General features: G+C 27.1%; 1 protein-coding gene across 3 annotated transcripts in view; it reads right to left on the bottom strand.

Annotated features, from left to right (window-relative positions):
- LOC130678125 (suppressor of lurcher protein 1) overlaps positions 1–18,474 on the bottom strand; it is a 473,368-nt gene that overhangs the window by 187,977 nt on the left and 266,917 nt on the right. For all 3 annotated transcript variants that reach the window (XM_057485109.1, XM_057485108.1, XM_057485110.1), the window contains exons 7-8: positions 10,286–10,497; positions 7,189–7,266 (exon numbers count right to left, since the gene is read on the bottom strand). In XM_057485109.1, the coding sequence (XP_057341092.1) occupies positions 7,189–7,266; positions 10,286–10,497 (290 nt within the window). The remainder of the gene's footprint in view (positions 1–7,188; positions 7,267–10,285; positions 10,498–18,474) is intronic.

Genomic DNA, 18,474 nt, shown 5'->3' with positions numbered 1-18,474 from the left:
ATATGCATATATTTTATTTCATACATTTAAAAATATATGTATGTCTTAATTATAAATGAAAATAATGATGTCATGTTGGTATTCATTTGAGAGGACTTTCAATTTTCTATCGGAAAAAATTCTATAATAATAATTACAATAATTTAAATAATTGATAATCAACAAATATCTAAAAATTTCAAAAATAATATCTTCTGATCATGTGATTTTATGAAAAATTAAAAGCCCTTTCAAACGAGTACCGACATGACATACTTATTTTCAATAATTCAAAAGATGTACATATATTTCAATTCATACAAATGAATTCATATGTATATTTTTTCAACTATCAAAAATAAATATGTCATGTTGGTATTCGTTCAGAAGGACTTTTAACTTCCTATCGAAAAAATTATATTCGATCGCTTTCATTCAAATATTCCCGCAAAATTTGTCTTATCAATTATATAAATTTTAAATTATTTTTACTCTATGAATTTTTACAATTATAAAGTAATTATAATTTTTTTTAGTTAATAACAACTTGCATTAAATTAAAACTATGGAATCTATTGCTAAGCAAAAGGACATAGATACCAATTAAATAATTATTTGGTTATTAAAAATATATCAAAGTATTTAGTAAACGAGTTATCTACTAGTTCGATAGAACTTGAAACAAATAATAGGAGGTATCTACCAGTACACTATCGGTTTTAATGAGTGCAATAATGGCACTGAATTTTTTAAAAATAATTACTTAGTCTTCGTATTCACTTCTTGAATATACAGGCAAAATAATTTATCAGTTTATGAAATAAAAAATACAGTCGATTAAGTAACGAACTATAAATGGCGGAAAGTTTTGGGGTCAGTCCATATAGTCAATGGCTCATTAGATTTTTTTTCTTATCAGCAGATTGTCTGAGAGGTTTCGTCTTTTTGTAAAAAATTTAAATATTTTATTTTTTACTAGAACATGAGCAATTGACGTGTGCACTTTTAGATTTCCCAACTTTTATTTTTCATTTCATTCATTTATTTATTTATTTTTATTTTTCGTGCTTCAAAGTGATCTGTTAAATAAAAATAAAAAGAGAAAATCGGGTCAAGTTCTATAGCTGTGAATGCCAAACCACCTTAAATGTAAATTCGCAACTTCCTAGCAAAAAATATATTTATTTAAATTTGATTAAATCCCAGGAAAAGTAACGTGACCATTTCCAGTTGTGCAATAAAAATAAATCTAATAATTAAATAGAAAAATTTTTCATCATATTTGATTTATAAATCAGAACTTATCTAATATTGGGATAAATCGTCACGGAAAATACTCAAGATGTTATAAGTTTATTAGATTAATTTTAAAAAATGAAGTCGGAGATTAAATTTTTTTATTTTAAACTATAAGTCAATTTTTCATCTTCATGTTCTATTAGATATTTCAGGCTTCTGAAAAGGTCAACTTTTTCAGCCTTGTCACCTACTTCTTCTTTCCTTCTTCGACTAACTTCCTTCGTACATTTTTTTTTTTTATTAACTCTTAGTTTTTTTATTTTTTTCCACCCCCACATCAATTTCCAGCGTCGAGAGACCATGAAACGAGTCACTGAATCCTAACCACGACACTCTTGATCTCTCTACATCTCCTTTACTCTAGTATTATCTCTCGATTTCTCTATCCCATTTCACAGTAAAAACCTGGCAGAAGCTGCTACTAGTATGACTACTGCTGGTTCTGCTGGAATGCCAAGCCGTTCTTTTATAAATCCCAGTGAGATTGTCGGTTGGATTGAGATCGTAATTGACGTGGCGACGATGTCGTATATGTGTGAGTACTGATCTTCTTATGCACTAATCAAATGCAAAGACTACAAAAGCCAATAAAGATAAAGAAAAAAACTTTTCTTTGTTTTGCATAAAAAATAAAAAAAAAATTATCGCGACCAACAAAACCGCTGAGAGCTTTTGCTTAAACGATCAGATAGAGGATGATTTTAAATCTTTTTTTTTAAGCAGCTCTATATATTTTTAAACATCTGCCAGCTACTATATTTTATTTATATGAGATATTCCGACATTATATATTTAATATGTAAATTATCAATCGTTTTATTAGGGGGCTATTGAAGTTAAAAATTTTTCAAACCATGAAACCAAAAAAATTGTTGACGCAAATAAATTATTAGGGATATAACATTTTGCAAAATCGAGTTAAGTAATTCGAGTTTGAGTACTAGATTGCGGGGACCATTTTTTAACAAGAATGAAAATTAATGTAATTTGATACGTTATTGCAAAATTACTTATGACTGAGGACAAGATTTTCGACTTGATTTCGAAATGAATGGTTCAAATGTTTGATATTACGGCGAAAATGTTGGTCTTATCAGAAAAATTTTTAAACAAAAGTTGTAGGAAATTTAATTTTCTAAAAAAAATGTCTCTTTAGATTTTTTCATATGGCCAATATTTTCATCGTAATTCCAAAATTAAGATTCATAATGAATAATTCAAATTTTTGTTAATTATGAAAATCTTAATTTTGAAATTACGGCTTTATTTTTAGTCATAAAAAAAAATTATATGAAATATTTTTTTTATAAAATTAAATTCTGAACAACTTTTACTTGAAAATTTTTTTTATACGGCCAATATTTTTACCGTAATTCCAAAATTAAGATTCATAATGAATAATTCAAATTTTTGTTAATTATGAAAATCTTAATTTTGAAATTACGGCTTTCTTTTTAGTCCTAAGAAAAAATTATAAGAGACATTTTTTTTATAAAATTAAATTTATTACAACTTTTGCTTAAAAAATTTTTTTATACGACCAATATTTTTTCCGTAATATCAAAAATTTGACACCATTATTTATTATTGGTCGATTTTAAATTAAAGCGAATATCCTGGCTCTACTTATGACATACTATACAAAGTTAGCAACTAACCCAAGTAAAAAAGTTCGTTCCAAAAATGTTTAAAAAACAGGTTCATAATAATGAACTTCCAAATTTGAGACAATTCTAAACCTTGAACTTAACATTTTTGAAACTTCTAAAAATTCGAGAGTAAAAAAACTATCAGACCTCCTGACTTCAGTCTCAAATAGTTCTGATAAGAGTTTAAAAAAGGTTCAAGTCGAATTATTCAATTAATTTCACTTGAAAAATTCTAAAAAAAGGTTTTAAAAGTACTCATTTGAACATTTTTTTACTCTTGAATTTTTTTCAGTTCCAAAATAATCAACTCAAAGTTCTAAACGGTCTCAAAGTTAAAAGTTTACCGTTATGAATCTTTTCGGAACGAATTTCTTCTCCATGAGAGTTTCAAATAGTAGTTCTGCATTCGAAAAGATATTTTTCAAGAGGCCATCTAGCGATGTTATGTAAGAGTTGATTATAGAATTTATTATTAATGAAATTTTGACGATTTGATGATGTACTTATGTATTTATAAGCATATATGAGACGTAATGTATATTCAAAATAATCTATAGATGATAGTGGTCTCAGGTGGATCTAGGTTTATAGCTCAAGCTTCATTGTGCGCGACGTTGCGGTACACCAAGGGCTATGACACGTTATGTACTATATACTTGGTTATACCACAGGGGAATATTACTGGGATAGGATGTAGAGGAGTGACAAGGGTGACGTTTGTCTCATATGATTGACATAAATCATATTGTTTTTTTTCCCGAATAACTATATATTTATTATTTTTTGCTAATAATAATAACTATTATTATTTACTTACTTTTTTCATATTAAAATAATTCACAAAATTGTATAAAAATTTTCCAACAGTTTGGTATTGAAATAATATTCAACTGTTAAGTTGAACAAATTTTTTATAACTCGAGAAAAAATAATTCAGATTAAACGAGATCAAATTTGATCAATGTTGGTATAATTTTTTTAAATATTAGATCTACGCTGATCTATTCAAATCCCCTCAGATCCGAAATCAAAAACTTTTTGGTTGTAAGTTCTCCAGATTTCTTTTAAGATCAAAATTCTGTATTTTTACAGTTTTATAATTTGCTTTTTTTTAAGTTTTGATCAACTTGGATCTACATACAGATCGAAATGAATTAAATATTAAGCCTACGTCGATCTAAATAGAATACTGGATTTAGAACCCTGTAGATTTATATATATATATATATATATATATATATATATATATATATATATATATATATATATATATATATATATATATATATATATATATATATATATATATATATATATATATATATATATATATTTTTCTATGAATTAATTACATCTGAATTAAAAGTTCAAAATTCAAAACCCGAACCTAATATTTGAATCGTAATCAGTTCAAATTTTCAGCTATTCGTCATTTTACAACAATTTGAAATTTTTAACTATTTGCAAATTTTGGAAAAATTCAAAATGTTTCTATTTTCGAAATATTAATCGTATAATCTTAAGTTCCAAATTATTCGAATTTCTGAATTTCAAATCGACCATAATAATTCGATCCGAATATTGCGCTCCTATAAAATAGATTATAAATTTTCTGAATTATATTAATATTGATATATTTTGAACTACAATATCTTTTTTCCGAAACGGTATTTCACCCAAAAATTTTTTTGTACTTACAAATAATTCAAATTCAATATCTTCAAATATTTAATCAACGCAGTGATTAATCATAAACTTTCTTATAATAAATTCAAAAAAATTTCTCTAAGGATAATATAATTTTATTAAATATTAATCAAAACTTACCTTTCCACTAACTATTATAAATATAATTATTGACATTAGCAGCACATAATAAACCTATTGTAAATAATTCATCCGGAATTTATTATTATAGAATAAATACGAGGATCTATATCATGCATGACTATATATTTATATAAATCAGCTGAATATATGAGTCTTGAACGGATTGAGTGAACAGTAAGGGATTATACCAGACCTAGAGGGATTTTCATCTGACAGAGGTTTAGTACCGTCAATAGAACCTCGGGGTTGCTTCCGGCGTTAGTCCTAACGGTTAACTGCTATAGACATGGTATTTTGTAAAGCTGATATACATCAAAGCCATTCAATGAATGATAGCAGTACACGACTGAATTTGATGTATAAGCTAATGAGGTAAACTCTAGTGCTGTTGAAATTTCAATGAGATATTTTCACAAGAAGATTCTATTAAGTAAAAAGAGTGAATAAACAAGGATAAAATTTTGGATATAATCGATTAATTCTTTCATGTTTTTTTTTTTGATAAAATCAATCGATTTTAGATTTAGAAACAATTTCAAGATCTAAAAGTGCACACCTCCATTTTACAGAGATCGAAAAAGTTATTGTCTGTTATATTTTTTTTTTGAGCAGTCTGTAAATTTTCTTTTACGATTATTCGATTATTTTTTTTATTTATTTCACATAACTCGCAAACTGTTGAACCGATTTGTCTCGAAATTTAATAAAATCCAAGATAAATTCTAATCGAATTTACTTTCTATGTTTCAATAAAAAAAAAATAACCGTATTTTGAACTAAATTTTGGATTGCCTCCAGGAGTCAACCGTCTTCTCTCTAAAAGTAAATTAGCAAAATTCACTAGCAAGTAGGGGATATTCACTGATTCAGGTTTAGAGAGTCCATTGAAATTATAACATGAGTATTTGAGCCGTGCACTTTTGAACTTCTCTAATGTTTTTATTTTGCTTATTCACATATTCGCATCTAACCTTCAAATATATTATAAAACAATTCAAAGAAACAAAATCGGCTTCGCCTCGGCCAACAACAACATGTGATCAGAGACTTTTCTTATTTTACGGGCCTAAGTATGTAATATTCTATTTCCCTGTTATTTAAACAGGAAATAGCAAATAGTGATGAGACATTTTTTACTATTAATATTAAAAGCTCGAGCATTTGCAGAATTTTTTTTCATCGACAATATTTTCATAGTAATTCAAGAAAAAAAAGCAGTTATTTTTTTGGCCCACCCTATTATATATTTCCCTGAGAGTATCAATAATAGTATGAACAACAATACGATGAAGTTTAATGTATTTCACTCACGACATTTCAATGAATTACTGCTATCAAATACAAATAACATTAATAACAAACTAATTTACTAATAAATAACATACTTTAAATGCAAATCATTAATTAACCGTTTGCTATGTAACTGAAACCGATTATTTTGGATCAAAAATGCTCTTTTTTTTATTCTCAATATTATTTCAATGACAAAATTTTGTTAAAACACCAAAAACAAGCTCTTTTGTTGGCTGCGTGGTTCAATTTATAAAAAAATTTCGACTGCTCGTATTTACGGGCTAAATTAGAAAAGTTTTGTTAAGCATCTGAAAAGATCGTTGAAGCTGCCTGATTAAAAGAAACGATTCAAAACGATTCGAATAATAAAAATTATAATAAGCGATTAAAAAGTATTTGAAACGATTCAAAATTGAGAAATCTAATACTCTTAAATCTACGTTATCAGTGAGATTGCATTTAAACCGATTAGAAAAATCTGATTGAATAGAATCGTTTTGAATTGACAAATAATAATTTTCAATTGGCGATTCAAATCTATTTAAAACAAATTAAAAAATTGAATCGTTTCGAATTGTTTTAAATCTCCGTGTGAATCAGAAATTCACCTGTTATTTGTCGATTTAAAAGTATTTACAAAGATTCGAAGCATTAAATTGTTTCGAATTGTTTTGAATCTACCTACGAATCAGTAATTAATCTAGTATTTGTCGATTTAAATCTATTTAAAACAATCTAAAAAATTGAATTGTTTCGAATTGTTTTAAATCGCCGTGGCGAGCCAGAAATTTAACTATTATTTGTCGATTCAAAAGTATTTGAAAATATTTGAAAAATTAAATCGTTTTCGATCTTTTTTAATCGTTTTTTATACGTCGATTCAAAATGATTCATTTTTATTTCCTCTTGAAAAACGATGTCGATCAAGTCGATTTAAAAGTTTTCAAAAAGATTTTTTTGAATCGTTTCGAATCGATTTTAATCGTTTCTTTTAATCAGGGAGTTCTAATGAGAGTTTGGATACAAGAAACGCTAAAAAAAAGTATTCTTACCTATTGCCGTTTGATACATAGAATCTATGTGTTAGTATAATACGTTTACAGATCATTGAATTAATTAATGCGATTCTCATACTTACTAGTAGCACTGACAGCAGGTCCGATGACCGAGTACCTAGGGTTGCTCGTAACGGCCCCTGGGACAGTCTTGTCTAGCTCTGCAACACATTATTGTAATTATACCGTGGAATATACAGTGCCGTTAATTACAATAGGGACGTTACCTATTTGTATAAGGGCCGATAGATACATACACTAATCTATCTCTTGATAAACTAAACCTCACTTACTTATGTACTTAATTTACGATTTATTGTACTCAATAGAGTTTGAAATTGTCAATCCATATTAACAATTATTATTTATTACTCATCTTATACCCTTTGGAAAAGTTTTAATTCAATAATGAAATAAGTTTTAATGTCGCTCGGGTGAATAGAAATAGGCTGCTTGGAAATTCGTTTTACATAAAAGTCTTTGATAAAATTTTTTTTCTTTAACAATCTATACGGTGAAAAAATTCCGATAAAATTTACTATGAAGCTGAAGGTAGCGGCCAACAATTTTTTGCGTGGCCGCTACTTATTACGACCGCTACTTTCAGCTTCATTTACTATGTTAACATTGTTTTCTTGGACTATACTTTGATTACCGTAAGTTTTAAAGTCTTACTTTAAAATGAACTATGTGCACAGTACAAAAGAATTCGTCAAAATCAACACTCACTATGTGTAAAACGAATGTTTTACTCTCTAAACATGAATTAGTGAAATAAGTAAATATTCACTAATTCAAAGTGACAATCGTACCACTTTTTGAAATTAGTGGTTCGATTTTCACTTTAAATTAGTGAATGTTCACTTATTTTTACTATTTTCACTAATTCATGTTTAGAGTACACTTATTTATATGTTAATTTAACATGTTGTGAGTGTTAAAAAAAAGTTACGCACGTACATGTTAAAAGTTGAAACTTTCCAAGAATTTTTTGTAATAGTCGAAATTATTGTTAACATATTTAGTGTGTTGATTTTACAGTAACATATAAAAAGTGTTACTCTCTAAACATGAATTAGTGAAATAACTGAGTATTCACTAATCCAGAGTGCCAATCGTACCACTTTTTGGAATTAGTGATTCGATTTGCACTCTGAATCAGTGAATGTTCACTAATTTTTACTATTTTCACTAATTCATGTTTAGAGAGTACACTTATTTATATGTTATTTTAACATGTTGTGAGTGTTAAAAAAAGTTACGCACGTACATGTTAAAAGTAAAAATTTTCCAAGAATTTTTTTGTAATGTCGGCATTATTTTTAACATAATTAGAGCGTTGATTTTACAGTAACATATAAAAAGTGTTTCTCTCTAAACATGAATTAGTGAAATAAGTGAATATTCACTAATTCATGTGTAGAGAGTATTTTCGAAATAAATAACATTTTTGGGTGTTAAAAAATCAATCGATTGCGACAGTTCAAACGAGACAAATACTGTGTGGTAAATTAACTCACAAAAGTGTTGAATATTCAACACTCAGAATTTTAACACACGCTTTTTTACACTTTGACGATTCGTTTTTAACTGTGTAAGTAACATTGTTTACTATTTAATGTCGTAATTTCATCAAAGGCTTTTATAAAAAATTATTTTAAAAATTACGATGTTAACATCATAAAAAATTTTAAAACTATATATATATATATATTTATACTTATATTTGATCTTTCTATTTATTTTGAAACAAAGTAAATATTACAGCGCTGCCTCTGCTGCAAGGCGATGTAAGTTATGGAAAAAGGATGTTACATAGTAATTTTTAAATAGTGCGACCACTATTCTTGTGACTCAAGGCTGCTTGTTTTTGTTATTTATATAGATCTCAATACTCCATATTTTTGTGAGCCTTTATGTAATTGATTTTTTTTCAACCCTTTTGATCATAAAAACTTTTGAAAATTGACAATATATTTAATTTTGTAGCTATGAGTAGCTTCTTTTTTTGAATGAGCCAATTTTCCACGCAATAAAAATATTTAACATACTTCCGCAGTAGAATCATAGAATAAATAAAAATAAAATGTGGCAACAGTGTTCTTCTATTTACATATGTTCTGTGTATAAACAATAATAGTCACTGACATCTGTGCAATATATTTTTTATTTATAGTTTTCGCTTTATTAAAAAAATGCCATCTGGCAGTCAGAGTATAAAAAAGCTTTTCAAAAAAAATTTATGAAATTTTGAATTTTTACAAAGAGAAATTTCGATAAAATCTTATAAAAAATCGTCCCACACAACGATTCCTTTAAATACAAGAGTTGATAAATTTATTTCTAATCATCGCTACAAAAAATCTGGCTGATCAATCAAAGCTTGCAAGTATCTATTTAATGGCAGTTGGTATATAAACTTTTTAGGATGCCTATGAAATTTTTAACCTCCAAAGGTAAAGTCTATTTGTGAGCTTTCATTCGGTTCCACATCTTTCTTCAGAGTACATGGCAGCTTTTGAGCTTTTTCGCTTACGGTTCGTTACTTACCACCGGTAATGTAGAGTTTCAAATACCATGATTTCTACTTTATCATCTTTGGAAAAAGTAGTTTTCCGTTTATAACTGCAGTATCAATTTTACCGACAGTCAAGTTATCAGTTTGAAGCTCAGAGCTTTTTATTTCAATTCAATTTACGATTTTAATCAAATTTTTATCCAGATTCTCTGCCATGATGACAGTGATTTTTAAACGTTAAAACTTGATGACTACTTATTTTCAAATTAAAAATTAACGAGCATTGATTTCAGAAAATTTGCTATCTTATGAAACTGTTAAAAATTAAGTTAATTTAATTATTTACAAACAAAATTTTTAAACAGTAATTCTGATAAATAAAGGGTTTGAAAAGCTTGAAAGCTTTAATAAAAAAGTTTCATGGAATGAAGAAACTTTTTATTGCATTAACTTTTTGTGCTATGATATTTTGTACAAGAAAGAAAAAAAATATATATATATAGTTTAGTGATGAAAGTTTTTCTTTAACCTTGAGCTTTTGACATTTCGGTTGAATGGGTTCTTAATATTGAATAAAACATCTTGTATACAGTGATATTGCGCTTGAAATTAAATAAATGAGACACTTGTGAGATAAGAAATCTTGTATAAGATATACTAACCTGAATTTACATTATCGTCAATCGGTTGAAATTGGAACGCAGCTTTGAAACCTTGACCAGGCCATTCAGAATTAGCGACAAACTCGATATAAAGGTTTGGCCCAGTACTCAGCACCTCTATTTCCGTTGCTTCGTTACACAGGACAGCTATTGTCGGTGCTTGAGAATGGGTGCCATCGTGAATTCTGATCAAGTCCGCCTTATTCAAACAACTGTAAATTCAATTTTTATTAAATGGCATCGGCTCTAACTGAATCTGTTCATCCGAATATGATTATAGAAAAACCGGGACAAAATGAGACACCATTATTTTAAGCAACAAAAAAACAATTTATTTTGTTCCGTTGAAAAATGCTTAGTTACAGTTTTTAGAATAAAATGGGGCAAATTCATCAGCCAGGATCGTGCAGCGAATTCAAAATTTCTACAGAAAATTTTTTTCGTTTGTTATCTGATTCATTTTATTGAAAACTGGAAAAAGCTGACTTTAGGTAGAATGGGCCATATTTATACAAAAATTTTTCGACTGGAAATTTCAAATTGAGCTCACTGTCTAGGTCGAAGGATTTGCCTATGGTTGTCTAAGAACTGTAACTAATCATTTACAGGAAAAACAAATTCTATTCATAGTGTTTCAATTTGCCGGATTCGTCTATTCATATTTTTTTATTAAATATCTATTACTTTGTATTTTACTTAAAGAAGTTCAATTGCTATGCTCATGATAAGCAAGAAGTATGATATTTTCGAAAAATAGTTTTTCACGACCATTTTTATTACAATAATTGTAACCCAAGTCGAAATATTAGATGTAAATTGAACGTTTTGAACGTAAATTGAACGTTTTGGACATTAAAAACTCAATTTGACAACTTTCAACTTATTCAAATCGTAGGTTGGAGTATCATATATCAAAAACGTAATTAAAACCTATTTAGACTTACAATAAGAAAACATAAGCATACTAAAAAATTTTTTTCATCGATTTTGTACTTCTGGATTATAATCACGGCAATTCCCTAAAATTTTGTCGTCTGCCTTTCTGATTGTTAAATAAAAAATTCGTATTTTGAAAAAAATTTTTTTCAGTTTCATACTTCTATCTTTAACACTGTATATTGATATCTTTTCATATATTATGATATCAAGGTTATGAAAATTGTGATTACAAATATTGAAATAAATTAATTAATGTTATCATTAAACTAAAAATCATAACTCATGAAATTATCAATTTTTTACGAATCAAAATACAAAAAAATCGTTCAATTTACTTTCAAAACGTTAAAAACGTTCAATTTACGTTTAAAACGATAAGAACGTTCAATTTACGTTTAAAACGTTAAGAACGTTTAACTTACGTCTAATATTTCGACTCGAGAAGAGATCATAAAATTTTGATAAACGTGATCATGTACTTGTTTAAGTATTCCAAATTCCAAAAATATATAGATATGTGTATATATTGTACAGAGCAAGATAGAAATCCGGGCATCGGTCCTAGACAAGAATATTTCCATATTTTACGTGTTTGATTTTTTTTTTTAAGGGTAAAAAAACTTATTTTACATTTTATGCTTCTGTAGAATTAAAAAAAAAAAATTTAAGTCAAAAGGTTTACTACTGAGGACGACGATATGTTACTTGAATTAACTTTTGTGCAGCTGGGGACCTTCTTAAAAATAAAAACATCAAAGTTATGTATTTATTTTTTTTTTTTTTAAACAACAAATAGTGAAGCGTTCTGAGTTATTCATGAATTTTCATATGAAAAAGCAACGGACTTGTCCGTCGTTCAGTAACATGTACCTTGAGCTCTTTGAGCACAAATTAGTTTTTACGATGAGTGAACATATTGTAGCATTTCAAACTATAAAAACTGGCTTATGTTTTACTTTTGCTACAAAGTTTTTTACTGATTCATTTACATTGAATCGTAACTAAAACTTATGTTATATATTATTATAAGAAAATTTTCACATTTTTTTGAAGACTTCTAAAAATTTTCTCTAGAATTAATTTTAGGTCAATTTTAATACTGAAAAAAAAAATCAATTTAAAATTTACTTTAGTTACTGGCGGCAAAAATTATAGTGTTTCAAATGACGAATAGGTTTAAGATTAATATTATTTTAAAACTGATTCATTTATGAACAATAAAAAAACAATTATTCAAATATAATAAATTAACATATATAGTAGGGTGGTCGTTAAAAATTAAATTTTCTCAGACGCCCCATAAAAAGCTTGTTTTTAGTGAAAAAGTACGTGGAGAATTTGGTTTTTTCTTTTTAAGTAAAAAGAACACGTGCCGCAGGACGATCAAAGTTCATTTTTCGATACAATAGCGGTTTTTTTCAAATATTTCATGAAATATGCAGATTAAAGGAAAAAATCGTAAGAACAATTTTGTAGGAAATTAAATTTTTGACAAAAAAGGTCATGATCATTTTTTTTATAAAATGTGTATTTATGAAGATATTTTGAAAAAACTTTTTTTAGATCTTATAAATTGAGCGTTTTAAGGATTACAAAGTTTGAAAATAACATTTTTCTAAGTATATAAAAACTATACAAGCATTTATGATTGATATGTTACGAGTTACGAAGTTGTCTATATTTAAAACGTTATTTTTAAAATTTGTAATCCTTAAAATGTCCAATTGATAAGATCTAAAAAAGTTATTTTAAAATATCTTCATAAATACACGTTTTATACAAAAAATAGACATGACCTTTTTTATCAAGAATTTAATTCCCTACAAAATTATTTCTATGATTTTTTCCTTTAATCTGCATATTTCATGAGATATTTAAAAAACGCGATTGTATTGAAAAATGAACTTTGATCGTCCTGTGGCACGTGTTCTTTTTACTTAAAAAGAAAAAAACCAAATTCCCCACGTAATTTTTCACTAAAAAAAGCTTTTTATGGAGCGTCTGAGAAATTTTAATTTTTAACGGCCACCCTAATATAGTCATTTTATTTTTCATGACATTTATGATTTGAAGTGATTTGTTTTTAAATTCAAGGAGAATTATCAATATTCCGTGATGTTAAAGACACAGATTTTTTTCTTTAATTGCGATTGGAATCAAACTTAGATAGTAATAGTAATACGTCTTATTTGAAAAGTAATTTGACGTAAGTAAGAGGAAATAAGATGATGTAATGGGGTAAAAGTTTATAGAGGAAAAGAAAGAGCCAGCGAGAAAAAGAGAGAGAGAGAAATAGAATTCTAGTATTAGCGTTTCATGTTTACACGCTCATTTCACAGAGTGAAGTTGTTTCTTTGCCTTAAACAGGATTTGTTCCTAATTTGATTCTCTAGATGTCAGACACTTCTGTTTTAATTACGAGCTCTTACTGATTTAAGGACTTTTTCGCGTCACACATAAGTCAAATGAGAATTAAGTTTTTATTAAATTTTTAGTTTCCTTAAAAAAAGTACTTTTTTGAATACGAAAAATTTATCGATAAAGTAAACAATACTATTGTCTTAGTAAACAATACTATGCTTAAAACTTGATTTTTATGAGAGAATAATTAATTTATATGGTTGCTCATAGGTTTTAAAAATTTAGGAAATATTTATGTTGTAACACATACTCAAAATGTATGCCAATGAGCGCCTATAATCATCAGCTACAATATTACATAAAACACAGTGTATTATATATACCTTTATACCTTTATAATTAATTAAACCTTTAATTAATAAATTAATTAATTAATAAAAAAATAACCTTTTAACGGTAACCCCAGTCTGACAGACGACAAATCAAATTTAAAAATGGAACTTTTTTTAACATGTTTATGCTAAAATATTAATTAGTGTGATTTTTCAAAATAAATAAAGGTTCTAATATCATTAAATTATGTCTTTTTCATGAAGATATAGTTTTATTCATGTAAATAGATAAACTTCCCTACTCACTGAGTGTACTTCTAATACCTATTCTCAAGAGTATCAAATACGCAAAAACGTCCTAAACATTTTTAATTGTGATTAAGATTCTAAATCATGTACTCAGTCAATTCAACTTTTTGAAATATATCCAAGTTACCTCGGATCAAAATTATGAGCATAAAATTTCATATTAAGGTAACAGTTTTATCTCATTGTACTGGCGCGTTCATCAGCAAAGCGATCTGACATCTGACGTACTCTACTTCAGACTTCTCCAACTTATATCTCCCAGCTTGAATGTTATCAGGTGAAAATGGTGTAATTTTCCACAGTTGGTGGAATCTGTTTTCTCAAAAATTTAAACAAGCTATAGACTAATCTAATGCAGCTTATTGGAATCTATACATTTTGAAAAGCGTATGAATAGTGTTCGAATCGAATCAAATCAAATATTACTATTCGATTCAAAATTTGAATAAAGTAATTCAAATTTTCGAATTAGTCATCCGTTTTCAAATTTTAGTCGCTTCTGAAATTATTCCATTTAAAATCGAATTATTTGTAAGTTTTCGAATTATTCGTAGATATTCAAATTTGAATTAATCTTCAAATTTCGAATTATTTGGAAGTTTTCGAATTATTCGTAAATATTTAAGTTATTCCATTTAAATTCGAATTAATCTTCAAATTTCGAATGATTTGTAAGTTTTCGAATTATTCGTAGATATTCAAATTCGAATTAATCTTCAAATTTCGAATTATATGTAAGTTTTCGAATTATTCGTAGATATTCAAATTGTTCCATTCAAATTCGAATTAATCTTCAAATTTCGAATTATTTGTAAGCTTTCGAATAATTGATTAGTTTTTGAATTCCTATTAAAATTCTCCGTAAATTTGCAGATTATTGAATTCAAATTTGAATCACTTGTCTTTGACTAATTTGAATGAACTTCGAATTATTCGTTAGTTTCCAAATTTAAATATTCGGTTCAAATTTAAACTACTGAGTTTCTCATATGTAAAATTCGAAAGATTGAAAATAATTCTAAAACAATTAAAATTATTTTTACACCCTTAACATTTTTATTATTTTCTCAGCGTCTTTATGTCGCCTTCAATTTTAATCATAAAAAATTTCATTAAACTCATTAAGAAAAAAAGAATTTCCAAATTTAATAGCTCATTTGATAAATGATTCTTTTACAATGAAGAAGAAATGACAAGAAAAAAAAATTCTTTGTCTTAAATGACACATATTGAAACTTCAACTGAGCACTTTGCTGAGGTGGTAAGTATAACGATGAGGGATGAAGTGGTTGCGAAAAGTTTTAAAGAAAAAGTCCACGTTGCAGTTCAAAAGATCGAGAAAACGACAGCAAGTGAAAAATAATAAAAAAAAGCGAATGAGAAAGTGACAAATACAGTTGGAAAAAATAAGATGGAATGAAGAAGAGAGAAAAAAACAAATTGAGGTGATAGCTTGTAGAGTTACGTTAGAAGTGTGGAGTGTTCTCAATATAGATATATTGAATAAAGTATGAGTACGAGAGCTTTTCTAAGACTACTAAAGCTTTTAAGGTGACAAAGAAATGTCAATAGTTTTTGATTCCTCTTTATACTTTTTACTGTTCAATCAGCAACTCTTGAAGTTTTAAAAAAATTTCATCAAAGTTATTTTTTGTTGTCTTCTTTTTTTCATCGATTATTTTTGCATTAATTAACTTTAGTTTTCTGAAAAGTTTTACCCGAACTGTAGATGAATTTTATAATAAAATAACTTCGGGATTAAAAATCAAAGCATAGTTTAATAAAACGATAGTGAAAAAAAATTTTAATGAATCGAGTTATTTGTTGAATGATAATCGGTTTATGCTGATGAGTCTCAGGTGTGTAAAATTTTGTTAGGATCATATCAATTTTCATACCAGCCCGTTGATGCTAAATTTATATTTAGTTCAATCTTTTTTAAAATTTTTTACTAGATCATGATAATAATTGTCACAAACTTTATAAACTCTCGAAAAGATGTTTATTATATCAACATTTTAGATACGAGAAAAAAAACTTCAACACAAAATGTTTATATTTATGTTTTTTTTTCGTCGGTAAAAAAAAACATAATACGTCTAAAAATATAGTTCATAAAATATTCTTACGAACATAATAATAAAAAAAAATTCATGAGCTTAACCGTGATCTTCATTTTACGTTACTTGAGTGACGTAAAAAAAAACTTGAGCGCCGATACCAGGTATAAAAAAAGTAATGCTATAACGGTTAAAATATTTCGAGTTTTAGAAAGCTTTATCAAAATTGATGTTTCCTTACAGTCATTTTATTATGAATTTAAAAAAAACCATGAATTCTAATGAAGCTTATGAACAAACAAAAAAAATCAAAAAATATACACTTTAAAAGCTCTTGTTGAAATGAAAAATAGAAAAGGTATTCAGTAACATACATGGAGAAAAAAATGCAGTAAATTTTACTAAAATATATGAGAATAATTACTCAATTGAGATAGTCATCTTGAAACGCTTATGATTTATATGAAAAATTCATAAACAGATAAGTAAATTGTACAACTCATTTAGTATTTTCTTATATACTGATTATGGAGAATCTACTATATTGCACATTAATTTATAGTTATATTTGGTAAATCTTTCTATCCCTGTTTAGTAAATTTTACTATATTAGAAGGGAAATAAATAAAATTAAATTTTTAATAGCTTTTAACTTTTTATTATTATTGCTATCATTTTGATTACTATTGTTATTTATGTCATCTGTATTGGTGTTGGTGTCGATTTTTGTTTTTTTAAAAATCACTTGATTCAACCGAGATTTGAACCCTGATCTCCCGCGCGCGAGTAGTCCTTTTCTATGTCTGACGGCCCGACGTCTCCTTTGAACAAAGGTTTCAGAACTTGTAATACATATTTGTACATGATATCCCAACCAACTTTAAATTTTATCTATACATAGTTTGAATTTACTATACAGGTAGTAAAAAAATATGATCGTGTTAGCAAAAAATACATTACGCATAATAATTTTTAATATCGTTTTATGTAATAATTGCCAATCGGTAAATTTTACTAAATGTTTTGTAATAATTAAAATACAGAATGTATTTATCCATATCTGGTAGTAAATTTTACTATAATATTGTAATTTTTACTATATTATTTTCTCCGTGCATGTCTACTGATTAAATCTCTGCGCTAAAAACAATGCACACGCATAATTACTTGACTTAAAATACTATCAGATATATACGATTCAACGTGAGCGAAACGGTCAGAAATCACTAATCGTTTGAGACGAGCATAGAGGACCCGAAGGAGCTTCGCGCTTGAGGTGTGCAATAAAGATGAAGTTTCAAATTTGAATTAATTCGTTTATTCACAATGGAAATAAAGTTTGATGGCAATGTTGTAAATCATTTAAGAGAAATTGCATAGGGATGTCTAATTTAATATAACATTAACAATAGATGTGAAGTATAGTAAAAAGTTTAGTTTATAACTTTTCTTAAGAAATCGTTGCTAATAATAAGATCGTAGTTGTGAACTGATAATTTATGGCTTTGTAGTTTTTCGATACAAAGTTTGGCATTTTGAACCTATAAACCTATACAGTGCCACTTTATAAATATGTGTGCATGTGTGTGTTTATGTTGTAATACTGAGCAAATTTAAAGTTCTCTCACATTCTGCAATAGCTCCCGAATTTCAAGAGTGAATTCATCGATTATTGATACAAGTTTGGTGATGATAGTTAGTTTTACAATCTGTGTATAAATTAATGACAATTTATTGGAATTAGTTTTTCTTATAATTCAGTAAAATTTAACATTATCAGCATCAAATATATGTAACACACTAAATAGATACATTAAACAGAATATACATTTTTTCGTAAACAGTAAATTTATTTTTTCAATACGATCACTTGTCACGAAAATACAGCCTTCCAAAAATCACTAAAAAATTTATAAAATTTTCTCGTTCCGTTAATTTTTTGAATAAATGTATTTTACAAAAACTTATTACTTTTGTCGGAATTGAAGCTTTGATGATAACCCGAATATCTTAAATTGCTGTTTGAACACTTAACATAACTAAATATTGTATTAAATCGACTTATTTACTCTTGTTATAGTCAATTGAATTTTCCTCTTCGTTGAATTTCTATGGATTTTCACAGTGAGTAGATATAAAATGCTGAAAGAAAAACGACATCTCACAAAGTAGAGGGTCACGCTCCGTG

This window comes from Microplitis mediator, chromosome 1 (assembly GCF_029852145.1).
Source record: "Microplitis mediator isolate UGA2020A chromosome 1, iyMicMedi2.1, whole genome shotgun sequence".
Classification (NCBI taxonomy): domain Eukaryota; kingdom Metazoa; phylum Arthropoda; class Insecta; order Hymenoptera; family Braconidae; genus Microplitis; species Microplitis mediator.
The sequence above is the reverse complement of the archived record's forward strand: the minus strand, read 5'-3'. Positions and strand labels throughout refer to the sequence as shown.